The sequence below is a fragment of the Monodelphis domestica genome, chromosome 3, assembly GCF_027887165.1.
Source record: "Monodelphis domestica isolate mMonDom1 chromosome 3, mMonDom1.pri, whole genome shotgun sequence".
Lineage (NCBI taxonomy): Eukaryota > Metazoa > Chordata > Mammalia > Didelphimorphia > Didelphidae > Monodelphis > Monodelphis domestica.
The window spans coordinates 397564626-397584080 of NC_077229.1; the positions used below are offsets into that span (position 1 = coordinate 397564626).

The following is a 19455-nucleotide window of genomic DNA, read 5'->3' on the forward strand; positions in this document are numbered from 1 at the left end:
TTTCAGCCTCCACCGCATTCCCAGGTGCTGCAACAGACAGCTGTAGCAGCAGCAGGTGCAGCGGCGGCAACAGCAGGAGGGGGACCGGGCCGGGGGCCCGGTAAGGAGTAGCAGCAACAGCAACTGGAGGAGGAAAGGAAGGAGGAAGAGGAGGGGGCAGGGAGGGGAGGAGGAGGAGCAGCAGTAACTAGAGGGAGGCGGGAGCCGCAGCAGAAGCCTGAGCGGAGCGGGGCGGGGCGAAGGGAGGAGGAGCAGCACCACCAGCAGCAGAAGAAGCACCAGCAGCCGGGGCAGTAGGAAGAGCAGTAGCCGCACTCCGTGGCATTTCATGGCTTCGAATCCCGCAGTGTCGGGCTCCTTGCTGGCATCCGTGGCCTTCCGCGCGGTGCGCAGCGTGCTGCAGGCCCGCTACCGGGATGTGCTAGGACTGGCCGAGTTCGTGCAGCGTCTCGGGGACGAGGCGCAGGCTGAAGGGGGCTCCGGTGCCGACGTGCAGCTACTGCGTGGAGGAGAGCCTGAAGTCTTCCAGGTCTTTGTGTCCCAGTGTGTGGTGTGTGTGCCCTGGGATGCCCGGCCTCCCCCCAGGCCTCTCACCTTCCAACAGGTAATCATTGCCTTGTTCTGAGGGTACCGAAGGAGCTTGGTTGGGGTGGTGCACGGGAGCGAAGCTTGGAGCTTCCTTGTCGGCTGGGTGGTGGCTCTCTTCTGCCTTCCCTAGAGCCCGGAGCAAGTCATCAAGAGCTTGGCTTTCCATGTGTGCCTTCTCCTCCTCCCTAAGGGATCTCCTACCTCACCCCCACTGATGCTCTCGGTCCTTACCTGCGCTCCACACACTTCTCTTTCTCTTCCTCTGGGGAGTTCGCCTCGTCCTTGGCCTGGGCCGCTTCTCCCTGTGCTGAGGTGCCTCTTCCTGCCAAGGCCGATTTTTTACTTGTCCTCTCAGATCCCATTCCCAGGGCTCTCCTCCAGCAGGCGCCCCCCCCCCCCCCCCCCCCCCCCGCTGATTCCACTTGCTATTCAAGCCGTGCCCAAGGTTCCCCAATCTTTAAAGAACTCCCTCCGAACCGTATCAATTCCTGGGGTCATTAATTGCCCTTTTCTTCTCTCAGAGTCCTGTCTGGGGCCCTCTTCCCCATCCTTCTCTCCTGGGATGATCCCATCATCTCCCGGATCTAAGAAACCAGCCTTTCTGTGGAGTTCCAGCCCTTCATCACTCCTTGCCTACTGGACGTTCAAATTGGACATCCTAGAGATATTTCAAGCTCCTGTTGGAAACAGAACTCCTTCTCTCTTTCCCCAAACCACTCCTGTTCTAGTATGTTAGATTTATAACCCTGGCATTATCACTCCTCAGTCTTCCCCACACCAAGAGGTGCCTAATCAAATGCCTTTACAACACCCTTGCAATTCTCTCTTCCTTAAGCCATCACCTCTTGCCTGACTGTTGCAGTGACCTCCTAATTTATCTCATTGATACCATAGTACTCCCCTACTCAGTAAACTCCAGGGACTCCCTAGGGCCTCCACTGCCCTATTGGAGAAACCCTACACTCCTTCGATGGACTTTTAAGGCCTTTCCCAACCTGCTTCATTTTGCATTAGTTCTCTCCCTCAACTTTATAGTGCAATGAAACTTGCCTCCTTTGTCTTCTTCATGAAAGCACTTCATCTTTCTCTGAGACTTTGCATTGACCATCTTTTTTTCATTTTATATTTTATAGTCATGCAAAACATGCTTCGATATTGGTCATTGTTGGAATGCACGCCTCCATCTCCTGGACCCCAAAGCATCCCTTGTTTCCTTTAGGATGTAGCTCAAGCAAGCCCCTTGTTCATGAAATCTTTCCTGATTCAGCTACTTATTACTGAACTTTCTCTCAGGCTTTATTTAATTCCTTTGTATTTATTCTCCATACGTAAACAGATTTTTCTTATTCCCCCTATGGAATGTAATCTCCTTAAGGGAAAGGGTTATGTTACTCCATTAGAACATTAGACTTTTGAAAGCAGGCTTTGTATTTTGACTTTCTTTGTATTCCTAGCATTGCCACATGGTAGGTACCTTAAAAATGTTGTTGATTGACTCTTATTTTCTTTAATCTACCCCAAAGTAGACATGGTTCTAGCTGTTTCTAACCTGGTGCCCTGAAAATAGAAATTTCAAAATCTACTTTGGCCTATTTTTGAATTGGCTCTCTGCTTTGAGTAACTTCAAGATGAATTTTGGCCCCAGGATCACTTTATGAATATTATCCAGAAAGTCAGAAAAATTGCTATAAATATTGAATTTTTTCTTTCTTCAGCTGTCTTCTCAGAAGGAGGTGGTTGCTAGAATTGTCCAGAGGATTTGTGAAAAGAAGAAAAAGAACATTTTGGCTTTTGGTTATACCCTGTTAGAAGAAAAAAGAATGTCATTGCCAGTTATGTTCACAACAAATGTCTACAACTATCACCCTAACACAATAACAGAAACCATCAGCGTCAGTGCCTTGTGGGAGATGCTTCTGAGTAGGATAGGAGATGATGTGATGATGTATATGTTAGAACATTGTTCTCTATTCATGATGGTACCCCCAAGCTGCTGTTACCAAATTTCTGGGCTACCTATCTATGATCTCTATTTAAAGGATTCTACTCCTCCATCTGGGTTCGTGCAGAGAACATACTCAAAGCAGGGAGCAAATGCTTCACTTGACAATGTCAGAAAGATTTCCCTCCTCTCAAAATCCTTGGCCAAGTCAAATTTGAGGAAAGAGATGCTTGGATCCAAAGAAAAGGCTATAAAAGTTGTGCAACAAAACCAGAATAGTACAGAGGATCCAGGAGATAAATCTCTTCGAGGCAGACCTGAAGAGTCCTGTGACCAAGGAGAACAAGTTAGAACCCACTCAGTACATTCCACAATGGCTCTGTTGTCAAAAAGGCAAAGGGAGGATGAAGAGAAAAGTGAGATTTCAGCAAAGCGCTCAAAGACAGAGGAGCTTCTTCAGGAAAAAAGAAAAGAGCTGATCTTGGGACAGGAACTCCATGAAAATAATGAGTCTAATTTAGACAATGTTGAGAGCTTAACCCAAAGATCAATGGAAATCTGCTCTTCAAGACCTCTCTTCAATGAGAAATCTATTCATAAAGAAGATGGTGGTGGGGAGGGATGTTTCATTAAGACTAAGGGCAGCCTGTCCCTTTTGGAACATAAGGATGGGGATTTATCACGTCACAATTCTTCAGTTATCAGATCCACTCTCAAAGGTAAAGCAAAAGCCAGATCTTCAGAAGGATGTTTGAATAGAGGGGCCAAAGAAGCTGATGCTACTTTCTCACATCCACTGTGTCCTGGAAATGAACCCCCAAAGGGATTGAAGAGTACCTCAAGTTCCATTATATACATTAACAGAAAACGTTTCTTATATTCTGCTTGGAACTTCAGAGAATGTTTGCCTACATCATTTCTGCTGAACCGTTTACATGATTCACTATCTGGGGGTCAAAAGCTGGTTGAAACCATCTTCTTAACCAGTCATCTCTTTGGGCAGAAAGGTGACCCACAGCATCAAAGGACCCCCTGGAAAAAGAGGCGTCTCCCAAAACGTTATTGGCAGATGCGACCCCTATTTAAAGAATTGATTCAGAACCACCGAAAGTGTCCTTATTTCATACTTCTAAAGAAGAACTGTCCTCTAAGGTTTTCAGCAGCCAAGGCAGATCCTTCCAGCCAACTGACAAAGCCTCAGGCCATGGCTTCCAGCCATTTAACCAAAGCTGAGGGAATTCAGGGTGAAACTCAAGACCAAGGGCATCAGGGGGAACACACGTCCAGGGCGAGTAACAGCATGGAGGAGGAGCCCAGTAGCTCACTTAAAGACCAGATATCTAGTAAAGAATCAAGCCTTTCCGATGCAGTTTCTAAAAAAGCACTGCCAGCATCACATGAAGTTGGGAAGACAGACAAGGGTGGTGGCGACATCTTACAGCTTCTCAGGTGGCACAGCAGCCCCTGGCAGGTGTATGTGTTTCTGAGGGAGTGTCTTCATCGTCTGGTGCCTGCTGAACTCTGGGGATCAACTCACAATAAATGTCGTTTCTTTAAGAATGTGAGGAAATTCCTCACTCTGGGAAAACATGACAAGTTTTCTCTTCGGGAGCTGATGTGGAAAATGCGAGTGAAGGACTGTGCTTGGCTTGCTCTGGTCAGAGGTACTAAGTCTTATTTAATAGCAGATGGCTAGTGACGCAGATAGGTGGAGAATGGAGAAAGCAAGTTGGGCTGAGAGTCAGAAAGACAGGAGTTCATGTCCAGCCATCAGATACTAGCTCTGTAACTCTAGGTCAGCCATTTAATTTCTCTTCTAACTCAGTTTCCTTATCTGTAAAGTGGAAATAAGATCACTTGCCTAACAGAGTTGTTGTGAGTATCAAATGAGATCATATATCTAAGGTGTTTTAATTGTAAACCCTTAAATACTATAGCAAATTTTAAGTGTCGTGATGATGATGCTGATGCTAGGTACTGGGAAAACAGACATTAAATAGTTCCTACTCTTAAGAACTTATAGTCTGCTGGGAAATTCTGCCTATCTCTCTAATTTCTATTTTGTTCCTTTGACCAGGATGAGAGTGGGAGAGGTACGGTGATGAGGAAGAAAATAATGAAGCTCATGGGCTCTATGGACATAATTTAGTTTTCTGATATTTTGACTCATTTCAGGGAATCACTTTATTCCGGCCTCAGAACACCGTTTGCGGGAAGAGATCTTGGCCAAATTTGTATACTGGTTGATGAACACATATGTAGTTGAGTTGCTCAGGTCCTTTTTTTATATCACCGAGACCATGTTCCAGAAAAATAGGCTCTTCTTCTACCGGAAGTGTGTCTGGAGCAAGCTGCAAAATATTGGAATCAGGTACTTATCTCTAGAATACAACCTAAACCATAGAAAGAGGTTTGCTTCTCTAATATTCATAGGCCAAATGTTTTATGAAATACTGCTCCTGTTCTATTCCCAGATTGGGTGATACAATCTCACATTTAGAGATCAGATGCTCTCTGATCCAGAGAACACAACTCTCATCAGTTTCCTCTTGTCTGCTTAAAAAATAATTATATGTTCTACTGGGATGAAAGCCTTCAGAACAGGAGTAGGACCAGGATCTAGTGGATAAATCTCCTTAGGGTTTTGGTGGAGTAAAGCAGGGTGTCAGCCTTACTGACCAAGTAAAACAGCAAGCCAGAGCCCACTTGGTATATTACATGATGTCAGACACACAGGGAGACTAAAGAGGAAAATGAAATTTCAGAAGATTGGCTGAAAAGAGAGACAGGTAGAGAAAGAAAGAGAGACAATCAGAGAGACAGAGACAAAGAGGGACACAGAAACTCATTGACAAAAAGAGTAAAGAATTGGTTTGGGGACCAACCAAGTATTCTATCTAACATCATATTTATCTGTATGACCTTACATCATTGTCTCCTCTTCTCCATTAGAACATAGGACAGGGACTATGATATTCTTATGTTTGCACATATAGGTGGATGTTAATAAATGTCTATTGTTGAGTTACACTAAAGTATCTCCTTATCAGTATAGACTAGTTCAGATAGTAATACCATTAGCATAATACTATTATCCTTTAAAAGGGTAGGATATTGGGGCAATTAGGTGGATAGAGACAGACACTGTGACCTTGAGCAAGTCACTTAACCTCCTTTGCCTAGGCCTTGTCTTATTGTCTTAGAATTGTTATGAAGACAGAAAGTAAGGTTTTTGTTGTTTTTTTTTAAAGGCAGTGGGTAGGATATTCAGGTTCTACCCAATGGGGCCCACTCATTTCAAGAAGCATTCAAAACAATGTGTTCGGGCTCTTCTGGCTAGAGCTTCCTGCTGAATCTGACCTTATAAGCAGTTTTCTTCACCCACTAACTCTCCCAGGTCACATCTCAGGTACCAACCATAGTTTCTTAGTTTTCCCAGCACTGCCTGTGGGATCAGTTTCCTATCTCGTTGGTTTCAACTTCCTTTCTCTAAGGGTTTGTCGATACCTGCACATCTTAGTGGTAAATGAACTCCAGGTCACTGAGAAGTGATGTAAAACAAAGCGACATTAATAGAAAGAGAAATTCTCTTCCAACACAATAAAAGTTCAGTATAGCAGAACACAGAATAATCTTTTAAGTTTGGAGATTGGATCTTCCTGAGTTGGCTAATTTTCCAAACTAAGTGTTGAATATTTTCTTGATCTTTGGGCCACTGTTCCTTTTTAGGGTTTGAATTGTCACAATTCCAGTTATCAGTCATGTCAATGTCCAGTTTTCAGTGGATATTACTCCATGTTAATAATTGCATACAATTGTATAGAAGGCTTAAAAGAAAAAGAACCTGCCTTTGTTTAACTTTTTCTGCTCTCTTTTCACTTATTCTCTATATCAGTACTTCTCCCAGTATCAGCCACAGACTATCAGTGGCCCACCAGAGTGGCCTCTTGTAGAAAATCAATGTTTGTTAATTGGAAAATGTCCAGAATTTTATTTCTGTTGAAATTAGTAATTTCCTCACATTTAATAAAACCCAGAAACCACATTGTTGGTGTCTCAGTCAAAAGTAAGTCTTTCTTCCTGTTGGCCTGAGAGGGAATTTCTTTCAGAAGGAAAATGGTAATGAATAAAGTAGGTGTTCTTCAGGGACTCTGTTTCTATTGGAGCTATCCAAGGGGTGAGAAATATGAGAATCACTGCTTTGATGCAATATATCATCTATTCAAAATTATTATTTCTTGTTAGGTGGCGTACTAGATAGAGCACTGGGTCTGGAGTCAGGAAGACTCATCTTCATAAGTTCAAATCTGGCCTCAAATACTTACTACTGTGTGACCCTGGGCAAGTCACTTTACCCTATTTGCCTCAGTTTCCTCACCTATAAAATGAACTGGGGAAGGAAATGGCAAACTACTCCAGTATTTTTGCCAAGAAAACCCCAAATGGGATTATTAAAAGTCAGACGCAGCTGAAATGAGTGAATAGCAATGACTTTTTATTCTGTAAATGGCTTAGGATCAAATTTTTGTCCCTTGACCATTCCTAGGTGCCTGGAAGATTGTTAGGATTAAAATTCTCTGGATACTGTATATTAATTGATAATTATTTATGAGATAGAGAAAATGGGTTGCAGAGAGAGAAGGCACATAATCACATAGCTGGTCACCAAGCTAATGTGAGTTTGCCTTTTGTCCCACGTCTCCCTTTGCCAAGCAAGAGGGTGTGCTGCTTCCTCAATCTCCATTTTATAACCCAAGATCTCCCTGGATAAATGGATCTGAGGCTAATCCTCAGGACACCCACCCACCCACCTAGTCCTATGGGACAAGATGTCAACCCCAGGGAGTCAGAGGCTTCTCCTTATCTGGATAAGCCTGAGGCTTCAAGTTGTCCTCCTAATCAAATGGCTTTTCAAATCTTTCTTCTTAGAAAGGAAAGAGAGCTATGAATTTATGTTAATTTCAAACCAAATTTATATTAATTTCATAGTGACTGGTCTGGTTTGGATTCTATTTTTATCTAAAATTATTTTTCAATGAACGAAATTCTCTTCCTCCTCCAACTGAAAAAGAAAGAACAAACCCCTTAAAATAAGTAGCATTGTCAAATACATACCTTAATCTTGTAATTTGAGTCTGTCACCTCTCTGTCAATAGGTGGGTGTGATGGAAATCATGGATCCTCTAGAAATTGTGGTTGGTCATTGTGTTGATCAGAGCATTTAAATCTTAAATTAAGATTTAAAAACTTAAATCTTAAACTAATCTGGTTTTAAACCCAGTTGTTTAAAACCAGATTAGTAATGAATTTGGGCTGATAAACCCTGGACTTTAGCTGCCTTACCTTGACTTCACCTTGAGAGCCAAGCATAATTTTGATCTAGTTTAAGGGAGAGATTTAGGATGTAGGATTTGGGGATTAGAAAGAGTTGAGTTCAAATTTTGTCTTGGCCACTTGTTAGCTCTGTGACCCTGGGCAAGTCTCTTATCTTGTTTCAGTTTCCTTATCAACAAAATAGGGATGATAACAATAATAATAATAGCACCTTTCTCCCAAGGCTATCATGAGGGACAAATGAAATAACATGTGAAGCACATTTAGAGACTTTAAAATGCTATATAATACTATCTATTAGGATAGAGATGGTTTGAATCATTTTAAAAATGAAATATCTATATGTTTGATTAACAACTTAATATTTATTATTGGTTTCTATGGAATGCAAAGGGATGTGCTTACAGTTCAGTTAGTAAAACTAGCTTTGTGACCTTGAGCAAGTCATTTAGCCTCTATTTGTCTCAGTTTGTTTATCCATAAAAACAGATAATAATAGGATCTAACCTCCCAGGATTGTTGTAAGGATCAAATGAGATAATATTTGTAAATCCTTTAGAACGTTAAGTAATAATAATGCTATTAATATTATTACATTATTGTTAGCTATTATCATTATTATTAATTTAGTAGTTATTTGTGTTTTAGAAAACACTTTGAGAAAGTGCATCTTAAATTATTGTCGGAAGAGGAGATTAAACAGAATCCAGAAGCAAGATTTATCTGTCTGGCGTCTAGACTCCGCTTTGTCCCCAAACCCACTGGGCTTCGGCCAATCGTGAATGTGGACAGCATCATTGGAGCCAGGGTGTCCAATAAGGGAACCAAAGATAAGAAGGTAAATATATTTCATATTCATGTATACATATGTGTGTGTGTAGTTGCCACGTATTTTTTTAAAGTATATCTTAATTTCACATGGTTAGCTTTTCCTCTCTGCTCCCAGAGAGCCATTTCTTTTAATAAGGTTTTTTGACAGAGGAAGGTAGGACAGGGAGGAAACAATTTTTTAAAAAATTCAGTAAGAACACATTGCAGGGAAAAATGACAGTATATGCAATATTCCACACGCATGGACTCCAATCTCTACAAAGAAGTGGGGAAGATGTCTTATCTTTGAGACCAGATAGCTTCACATTATTTGGTAGTTGTCATTTCTTTCCACATTGTTGTAATCCTTGTGTATGTTTTCTCTGTCTCTGCTTATTTCATTTTGAATCAGCTTGGGTAAGTTCTGTTCATGCTGTTCTGCCGTCATCACGCTTGTTCATTTGTTTGTTCAAGCACAGTAATGGTTTCATTCTCTGGCCATAGTTTGTTGACCCATTTCTCAGTCAAGGAGCACCCACTTCAGTTCTCTTCTAGTAAGAAAAGTGCTGATATAAACATTTTGGTGGGTATTGGGCCTTCCTTTTTGTATTTGGCCATCTCGAAGAACATCCCTAATCCTGGGTCAGAGGATATAGCCATTTTAGTCCTTTTGTTTCCATAATTACATCCTGATAGCTCAATGAACCCTGAATTAATGTGCCAGCCCTTCTTCAGGCCTTCCAACATTCCTGTCTTTTGTCATGTTTGCCAATGTGTAAAGCTTCTTTCCCTAGTCATTCCTCCTTTGTCCCCATTGCATCATTCTATTTGACTATAAATTCTTTAGAGGGCAGGAATTCTTTTGTCTTGGTATCCCCAACTTCTACCGCCATTCTAACATTCCCATCTGGTCGTTTTTGCCAATTTGCTGGGCATGGTTGTTTTGATGTGCATTTCTCTCTCTCCTTTTTTTGGAAAAGACATCTCATTGATTTTATTATTTGTTACCAGTTTTTTAAAAATAATAAATTTGATATAGCAAAACACCATGTTACAATTTCTTCTAAGAATTTGACTCTAATGCACATGCCCAAGTTGAACAATATATATTTTTAATGTTGCTACAGAACTTTGAAAACATCTTCAGATGATTAATTTCAAATGAGGCATTAAAGACAGTCAAAATCTTGTTGAAGGGGGCAATTGGGTGGCTCAGTGGATTGAGAGCCAGGCCTAGAGATGGGAGGTCCTGGGTTCAAATATGGCCTCAGACACTTCCCAGTTTCCTACACAGGCGTTGGGCAAGTCACTTAACCCCCATTGCCTAGCCCTTATCCCTCTTCTGCCTTGGAACCAGTATATATTGATTCTAAGACGGAAGGTGAGGGTTTAAAAAAACAACCTTGTTGAAGATATTAGCCACTGTCATGAAAGAAGTTTAAAAAAAATTTTTTTATTGTCATGCCAAACACACTTCCAAATTGATTATTGTTATAAGAGCAAAGCCATATATAACCAAAACCCCAAAATAAAACCAGAAATACCCTGATGTGAAAGACAGCTCCAACGTTCTTTCTCTGGAGGTGGGTAGCTTTCCCCCTCATAAGTCTTTCAGGATTGTCCCAGACCATTGCATAGCTGAGAAGAGCCAAGTTTTCACAGATAATCATCGTCCAGTATTGCTGTTTTACTGCGTACAAGGTTCTCCCAGTTCAGCTTATTTCACTCTGCATCAGTTCCTGAAGACCTTTCCAGCTTTTTCTGCAATCATCTTGCTTATTATTTCTTATAGCACAATAGTATTCCATACCTGACATATGCCACAGTTTGTTTAGCCATTCCTCAATGGATGGGCATCTCCTCAATTTCCAATTCTTTTCCACCACAAAAAGAGCAGCTATAAATATTTTTTTAAAAGTAGGTCCTTTTCCCTTTTTTGTTATCTCTTTAGGATGCATGGCATTACCAGATCAAAGGGTATGATGAACAGTTTTATGACCCTTTAGGCATAGTTCCACATTGCCCTTCAGAATGGTTAGATCAATTCACAACTCCACCAACAATGCATTAGTGTCCCAATTTTGCCACATCCCCTCCAACATTTACCACTTTACTGCCATACGAGCCAATCTGATAGGTGTGATGTGGTACCTCAGAGTTGTTTTGATTTGCATCTCTCTAATCAAAAAAGATTTAGAACATTTTTTCATATGATTATTTTTTTTAAACTCTTATGTTTCGTCTTGGAATCAATACTGTGTATTGGTTCCAAGGCAGAAGAGTGACAAAGGCTAGGCAATGGGGGTTAAGTGACTTGCCCAGAGTTACACAGCTGGGAAGTGTCTGAGGCCAGATTTGAACTTGGACCTCCCATCTTTGGGCTGGACTATTAATACACTGAGCCACCCAGCTGCTCCCTTTTCATGTGTTTATTGATGGCTTTGATTTCTTTATCTGAAAATTGTTCATATCTTTTGGCCATTTGTCAATTCGGGAATGGCTTGTATTCTTGTAAATTTGACTTAGTTCTCCATAAATTTGAGAAATTAGACCTTTATCAGAGACATTTGTTATGAAGATTTTCCCCCCAGTTTGTTGTTTCTCTTCTAATCTTGGTTAGATTAGTTTTGTTTGTAGGAAAGCCTTTTAATTTAATATAATCAAAATTATTCATTTTATATTTCATTTTATTACTCTCTATCTCTTGTTTGGTCATAAACTCTTCCCTTCTCCAAAGATCTGCCGTGTAAACTATTCTATGTTTCCCTAATTTAGTTATATCTTTATTTCTAAATTGTATATCTATTTTGACCTTATCTTGGTATAGCTTGTGAGATATTGGTCTGTATCTAGCTTCTGCCATACTGTTTTCCAGTTTTCCCAGCAGTTTTTGTTAAAGAGTTCTTTTTCCAAAACCTGAGATCTTTGGGTTTATCAAATACTTGGTTGCTAAGATCATTTCCTCCTGTATATTGTGTATCTAATCTGCTCCATTAATCTACCATTCTATTTCTTAGCCAGGACCAGATCGTTTTGAGGATTGCTGCTTTATAGTACAGTTTGAGATCTAGTACTGCTAGACCACCTTCCTTCACATTTGTTTTTTCCGTTGGTTTCCTTGACATTGTTGATCTTTTGCTCTTCCAAATGAATTTTGTCATTATTTTTTCTAGTTCTACAAAATAATTATTTGGTAGCTTGATTGGTATGTCACCAAATAAATTAATTAATTTAGGTATAATTATCATTTTTATTGTATTAGCAGGGCCTACCCATGAACAAATAATATCTTTCCAATTGTTTAGATCTGACTTTATATTTGTAAAAAGTGTTTTGTAATTGTGTGCATATAATTCTTGTGTTTGCCTTGGCAAGTAGATTCCCAAGTATTTTATGTTGCTTAGAGAGATTTTAAATGAAATTTCTCCAAGTCTTACTGCTGGACTTTGTTGGAAACATATAGAAATGCTAGTAATTTATGTGGATTTATTTTGAATCCTGCAACTTAAGTTATTATTTCAACTAGTTTTAAAATTGATTTTCTAGGATTCTCCAAGTGTTCCATCATATCATCCACAAAGAGTGATAGTTTAGTTTTCTCACTGCCTATTTTAATCCCTTCAATTTCTTTTTCTTCTCTAATTATTAAAGCTAGCATTTCTAGTGCAGTGTTAAATAATAGAGGTGATAATGGGCATCCTTGCTTCACTCCTGATCTTATTGAGAAGACTTCTAACATCCCCATTGCAGGTGATATTTGCTGATAGTTTTAAGTAAATACTTATATTTTTAAGGAAAGGCCCCTTTATTCCTATGCTTCTAGTGTTTTCAATAGGAATGGGTGTTGTATTTTGTCAAAGGCTTTGTCTGAATTTTTGAGATAATAATGTGATTTCTGTTGGTTTGATTATTGATATGGTCAAGTATACTGATGGTTTTCCTAATATTAAAATGGCCTTATATTCCTAGTATAAATCCCTCTTGATCATAGTGAATAATCCTTGTGATATATATTGCTATAGTCTCTTTGCAAGTATTTTACTTAAGATTTTTGCATCCCTGTTCATTAATTTTCTTTCTCTATTTTTGGTCTTCCTGGATTAGGTATCAGTACCATATTTGTGTCATAAAAAGAATTTGGTAGGATACCTTACCTGCTTATTCTGCCAAATGATTTGTGTAGCACTGGGATTAATTGTTCCTTTAATGTTTGAATGAATTCACTTGTAAATCCATCTAGCCCTGAGGATTTTTTCTTAGGGAGTTCATTGATGTCTCTTTATTGTTATTCTCATTAATAAAATTATTAATTGTTTCTTTAATTTGTTCTTTGACCTACCCCTTTTTAGCATTATATTATTTAGTCTCTGACTAATTTTTTTTTCTTTCCATGGAGTTTTATTGATTATGATTTTTATTGCATTATGCTCTGAAAAGGATGTATTTATTATTTCTGCTTTTCTGCATTTGTGAAGTTTTATGCCCTAATATATGGTCATTTTTTTGTGTGTAGGTACCACATACTGCTGAAAAGAAAGTATATTCTTTTTTATTCCCATTCAGTTTTCTCCAGAGATCTTATATCTAACTTTTCTAAGATTTCATTCACTTCTGTTACTTCTTTCTTGTTTATTTTATTTATTTATTAAAAAAAAACAAAACCCTTATCTTCCATCTTAGAATCAATACTCTATATTGGTTCCAAGGCAGAAGAGTGGTAAGGGCTAGGCAATGGGAGTTAAGTGACTTGCCCAGGGTCAGACAGCTGGGAAGTGTCTGAGACCAGATTTGAACCTAGGACCTTCCATCTCTAGACCTGGCTCTCAATCCACTGAGCTACCGAGCTGCCCCCTCTTGTTTATTTCTTAAATTTGATTTATCTAGATCCGAAAGGGGGAAGTTGAGGTCCTCCACTAGTCTAGTTTTACTGTCTATTTCATCAGATCTATTTTTGCTTTAGCTTTGTATGGGATCATGATTGCTTTTCTTGCTTTTTTTACTTTAGATGATACCCAATAGATTCTGCTCCAGTCCCTTACCTTTACTCTGTGTGGGTCACTCTGCCTCTAATGTTTTTCTTTTAAACAAAATGTAGTAGGATTCTGGCTCTTAATCTACTCTGCTATCCACTTCCATTTGATGGGTGAATTCATTCCATTCACATTCATAGTTATGACTACCAACTGTGTATTCCTCTCCATTTTATTTTCCCCTTTGTAGCCTTCTCTTTTTCCTTTCACTCTGTCCCACCCCACTGATGTTTTACTTTTTATCACCCCCTACTTCCTCCCTCTCCTATTACCACCCCCACCCCCTTCCCTTATCCTATTCATGCCCTCTCATTTCTCTATAGGATAAGACAGGATTCTATACTCCACTCAGTATGATTGTTGTTCCCTCTCTGAGCCAGTTAATGATGAGAGTAAATTTTAAGTATTGCCCATCACTACCCTCATCCTCCCCTCCACTATAATAGTTTTTCAGGTCTCTTTAGGTGAGATAATTTACCCCATTCTATCTCTCCCTTCCCTTTTCTCTCAGTACAATTCTCTTTTTTACCCCTTATTTTTTGCATGTCATATCATCCTACTCAGCTTACTTCCCCACCCTCTTGTCTTATATACTCCTTCTAACTGTTCTCCAATGACAATTTTTTAAAGTATTACAAATATCCTCTTTACATGTAGAAATACATATAATTTCATTTTATTGAGTCCCCCAAATTTCTCCAATTTCTCCTTATTAACCCTTCTAGACTTCCCTTGGGTCTTATGTTTTGTAATAGAAGGATTAGAAGAGGAACGGGGAATGGTAGGAGAGAGAAGGAAATGGGGAGAGAGGGTGAAGAGATTTTTCTTCCCCCTCTCTTTTCTGGGAGAGAGGTAGCCAAGTCTTGTCTCCCTGACAGAGGGAATATGTCTCCTCAGAGGATAGTTTTGGGAGATGGGAGATAAGATCTGGAGAGATTGGGTTGGTAAGATGACCCACTGCCTCCCCTTTGGTCCCAGCTATTGTTGAGAGGCAGGATGGATTCTTCTGCCTCTGGTCTTGTTAGGGACTCCCACTATCACTTCCCTTAAGAAACCTGGGGTCACCCCACTATCAAGGAGAGATGTTGTTCCTTGGGTTAGGCTGTTTGGATCACTGGAATCCTGAGCTAACCTTCCCTTTTTGGGGAGATGAGATTCTTCCCAAATCTTCTGCCCCCCTCTCCTAGTATCAGAAACCAGCCAGACCTAATTCTAAAGTAGTAAACAATTTATTTGGGTTCCCACAGGGGAGGAGAGGTAGGGGTATCAGTCAAGGAAAGTGGGGAAGCAGGAAGCCCTAACACTTGTCCCCTCTGACAGACCGCCCCCTCCCCCCAAGTTCTCAGGGTTCAAGGCCGAGTACCTTGAACCCTCTTCCAGCCAGCTTTTGGTTGATCCTTATTCTTCAACTAACTACTTTTTAATTCAGGAGTCTAGGAACAGGTCATGGAGAGAGAGAAATCTCAGGGAAAGATCTGAATGGCTCTGGCCAGAGTGAGTCCAAATCCAAAACCCCCTTGAGAATTCAGGTAGCTGTTCTTGAAGAGTCTTAGTGGAGGTATTTTTGGGTCCCAGAAGGAATAACAGGTCCCAAATGGATGGGCTCTTTCTCAGTTTCCAGGAAAACCACCTTCCTCCTCCACCTCCCAGGCTGGAAGACTGTTGGCAGTTGGTTTCAGAGTTCTAACCCCTTTAGAACTCCCAGGCTTCTCTCTCTGCCCCTCTTCCGCTGCATTTTAGCTGATTTCTCCTTCATCCTGGCTTCTCATTGCAACCCCTTGGATCTCTCTTTCTTACATTATAGTTTGGACATCAAATTTTCAGTTTAGGTCTGGTCTTTTTTATCAGGAATGCTTGGAAATCTTCTATTTCATTGAATGACCATTTCTTTTCCTCTGTAAGAATATACTCAGTTTTGCAGGATAGTTGACTCTGGGTTGTAAACCTAGATCTTTTGCCTTCTGGAATATCATACTCCATACCTTCCGATCTTTTCATATGGAGGCTGCTAAATCTTGTGTAATCCTGATTGTAGCTCCATGCTTTTTGAATTATTTTTTTCTAGCTGCTTGCAGTATTTTCTCTTTGGATTGAGAACTCTTAAATTTAACTTTATATTCTTGAGAGTTATCATTTGGGGATTTCTTTCTGGAAGAAATCTGGTTTCTTTCCATTTCTATTTTACTTTCTTGTTCAATAATGTCAGGGCAGTTTTCTTTGATAATTTCTTGTAGTATGATATTCAGGGTTGTTTTTTTTTTTTAATCATGGCTTTTAGGTAGTCTCAGAATTCTTAAATTATTTTTCCTGGATCTATTTTCCAGATCTGTTTTTTGTTTTTTTTTTTAGTGAGAGATTTCATATTTTCTTGTTTTTTTTTTCATTCTTTTGATTTTGTTATTAGCTTCTAGTTGCCCAAGTCTGACTTTTTAGGAATGATTTTCTTCTGTTGGGTTTTGAGTTTCCTTTTTCATTTGGCCCATTTCTTCTTGCATTGCTTTTATTTCTCTTCCCATTTTTGCTCTGTCTCTCTTAATTGTTTTTTGAAATTATTTTTTAGTTCTTTCAGAATCTGAGTCTAATTCATATGTTTCTTTGGAACTTTGTGTGTTGTAAGGGGGAAAAGGGGTTCATTTTAAAAGGGTTGGATTGGATTACTTAAGAGTGTGGTCACTAGGAATTTGGTTTATTCCAAAGAGATTTATTTACAAAATGTAGAAAGAGTGAAATAAGAAAATCAGAGAGAGGATAAGGTAAGTCTCTCCTGAGGTTAGTTTTTTTTTTCCAGAAAATCCAGCAGTTAAGAGTCAGCTTTTTACTTACATGTCTGTTCAAAGGAAGAGATTTTAGAACAGTTTCACTAGGAACAAGGTCTCAGGTCCAGCCTCCACTCCAAAGAATTGTCTCCAATCTCCACTTCCAAAGAATGAACTGTCCCTCACAGGAAATAATAACTCCTTTTAAAGACGCTTCTTTTGTGTCACTTCCTATGTCTTCCCCTAATTTTCCATCTACCAATCCAGTTGAAGCTTTGCTTTAAGACTGCTCAGGGGCAGTCAGTTTAATTCTGATTCATCACCCACTATTGCATGCATAGGTCACAGACCTCCCACTTAATAATTAAGTGGGAAGTTTACACTTTTGGTGATTAGATCTAAAAATGGGCAGATCTCCATACTCAACTTTTTAGTAGGATATTTATACTTTTGGTGATTAAATCTAAATATAGGTAGAGGTTACAATTTTAATCTTCACAATCAGGGGAGAGTTCATTTTAATCTTCACAGTGTGTTTTCTTTGATTTCACTGTCCCCTTCTATGTCTGTGCCTTACTCTTTGTCTCCATAGACATTTTCCACAATTAGGTTCTTTTTTTGTTCATTTTCCTAGCCTTTTTCTTGACTTTCACTTTTATTTCATTTTTTTAAACCCTTACCTTCTGTCTTAGTAACTATCATTAAGCTAAAAGACTCCAACACAAATCACAAAATTAATCTAGGGGAGAGTGAAGACAAAATTTTTTAAGGAAACTCTTCATTTTTTTTTAACTTGGAGAACAAAATCTGAACTGCTGATAATTGGAACATGGTAAAGTTCTCAGTTGACGTTAGCATCATAATCAATTCTAGAATACATATTCAAATTACTCGCTTTTTATAATGTTCTAAGAAAATTCACTCAAAAAAGAAATTTTATAAATCCATAATTTTATGTTATCATAGGAAGCAAAGTAGAAGAAAAAGCTACAAAGAAAAAAAATATTTCTCCTTCATTTTACCTATGTTCATTAGAATGGTTAGTATATTGTGAGGCCTCAAGGGTTAAAGCACAAAAACTAAGTCAACCCACGCAGAAGAGCAATAAGGGCTAGGCAATGGGGGTTAAGTGACTTACCCAGCCACACAGCTAAGAAGTAGCTGAGGCCAGATTTGAACTTAGGACCTCCTATCTCTGTGCCTGGCTCTCAATCCCCTGAGCCACCCAGCTGCCCCTCTCATTTTTATTTTAAAGGAAGGCTCTGTTCTCCAGGAAAATAGGACATTCTTAAACTTCAGTATTTCCTTGATGCTCTCCTTAGCCTCCTTTCTGGGTTTCTTCCAAGATGGTATGATGGCCTGAGGGCTGGGAGCTCTCCACCTCCCATTGCTGATTCAGTTAGACTCTGAGATTGCTGATAGCTTAAGTTCTAGCCTCAGGCATGGGTGTATGCTTTTGGTCTCACTTTGGGCTTGATCTGGTCAAGTACACAACCTGTGCTGGGGCTCCACCTTGAGCTTTTGGCCAGGCGATCAGGGGGCCCAGCTCTGGGTCTACTGACTGCCCCAAACTGGCATCAACATCCTCACCATAAGACCAGGCTGGGACTCCTGGCCTAAATCTGGGCCCACACAGATCAGGCCGCATAAGACTGACTGCCCTAGGCTGGAACTCTTGACCTCACTGCATGTTTGCTTAGAACTTTAAGGAGTGTCTTTTGGGTTGCTCTGCTGTTGGGCCAAGCAGGGTCTCAAGGTCTCGATGTTGGCTTGGGCCCAGGTTCAGAATCTGGGACAGTAGATTGGCTAGGGGGTTAGGGGGAGGGAGGTAAGATCTATATATTTAAGTCATACACTCATTTTAATCTTTTGTAAAATATTTTTAAAATCATTTTTGTAGAACTTATCGATTTAAATTTTTACCCAGTTGCTTTCCAGTTTTACCAGTAATTCTATGGCTCTGTAAATGATTGTTTTTGTAGTTTAATTGGTATAGCATTAAACTGTAAATACTTTTGAGAGCATTAGCATTTTTATTATATTGGCATGGACCAGCCATGAGCACTGAATATTTTTCCAGCTATATAAGTTGTTCTGTACTTCTTCATGGAGTGTTTTGTAATTTTGTCTACATAAGTATTAGGGTTTTTTTGTTAAGATATATTCTTAAGATATTTTATGCATTTTGTGGTTTCTGAACTTGATTTCCCTTTTTGTTATTGCCTTTTGGATTTTGTTATTTTATAGAAATGCAGTTGGTTTTTCTGTGGGTTTATTTTATAATTTGCAACTCTGCAGAATTAATTTATTGCCTTTAGTTTTTTGCTGATTCCTGAGGATTTTCTTAGTAAACCATCATGTCATCAAATTATGTTTTGTCTCCTCTTTGCCTATCTTAATGTCTTTAATTTTTTCCTTTTCTTATCTGGATTGTTAACGTTTCTAAAATTATAGCAAATAATATGGAGGAGAAGGGGCATCTTTGCTTTACTCTTGTATTTATTGGAAAAGTTTCTATTATACCTCCACATTGCTGTGAAGATAAAATGAGATAATTTTTATAAAGCACTTAATAAACTTTAAAGCTCTCTACATGCTGTTATTGTCATATTTATTATGCTAACTTTCAGTCTTAGGTAGAGTTTACTATATCCTTTGTAAGGTTGTTTTGTTTATAGCATAAACTAATATACTTTGTCAAAGGCTTTTTTGGAATCTTTCGAGATATAGTTTTAGATATTTTTATATTTTATTTGATTATTTTCCCATTGTTGGACTTTGCATTTCTGGTATAAATACATCATGGTCATGACTGATTTAGGGGAGAGTAATTGTTTTAGGGCTCTATTAAACATTTTAAAATTATTATTAATGATATTGGTGTATAATTCCTCCCCCCTTTAGGTATTAGAACTATATATTTCTGTTGTAAAAGGAGCCTGACAGAGTGCTTTCTCCATTTTTGAGAATAATTTTTGTAGGCTAGTTATTCATT

General features: G+C 39.2%; 1 protein-coding gene across 3 annotated transcripts in view; it reads left to right on the forward strand.

Annotated features, from left to right (window-relative positions):
• The first annotated feature begins 222 nt into the window (after window positions 1–222).
• Window positions 223–19455, forward strand: part of TERT (telomerase reverse transcriptase) — a 48982-nt gene continuing 29749 nt past the window's right edge. Inside the window, exons 1-4 of one of the 3 annotated variants that reach the window (XM_056824324.1) lie at window positions 223–604; window positions 2304–4194; window positions 4706–4901; window positions 8513–8702. In XM_056824324.1, the coding sequence (XP_056680302.1) occupies window positions 329–604; window positions 2304–4194; window positions 4706–4901; window positions 8513–8702 (2553 nt within the window). In that variant the 5' untranslated portion in view covers window positions 223–328. The remainder of the gene's footprint in view (window positions 605–2303; window positions 4195–4705; window positions 4902–8512; window positions 8703–19455) is intronic. The other 2 variants (XM_056824323.1, XM_056824322.1) reach the window with 2 other exon arrangements.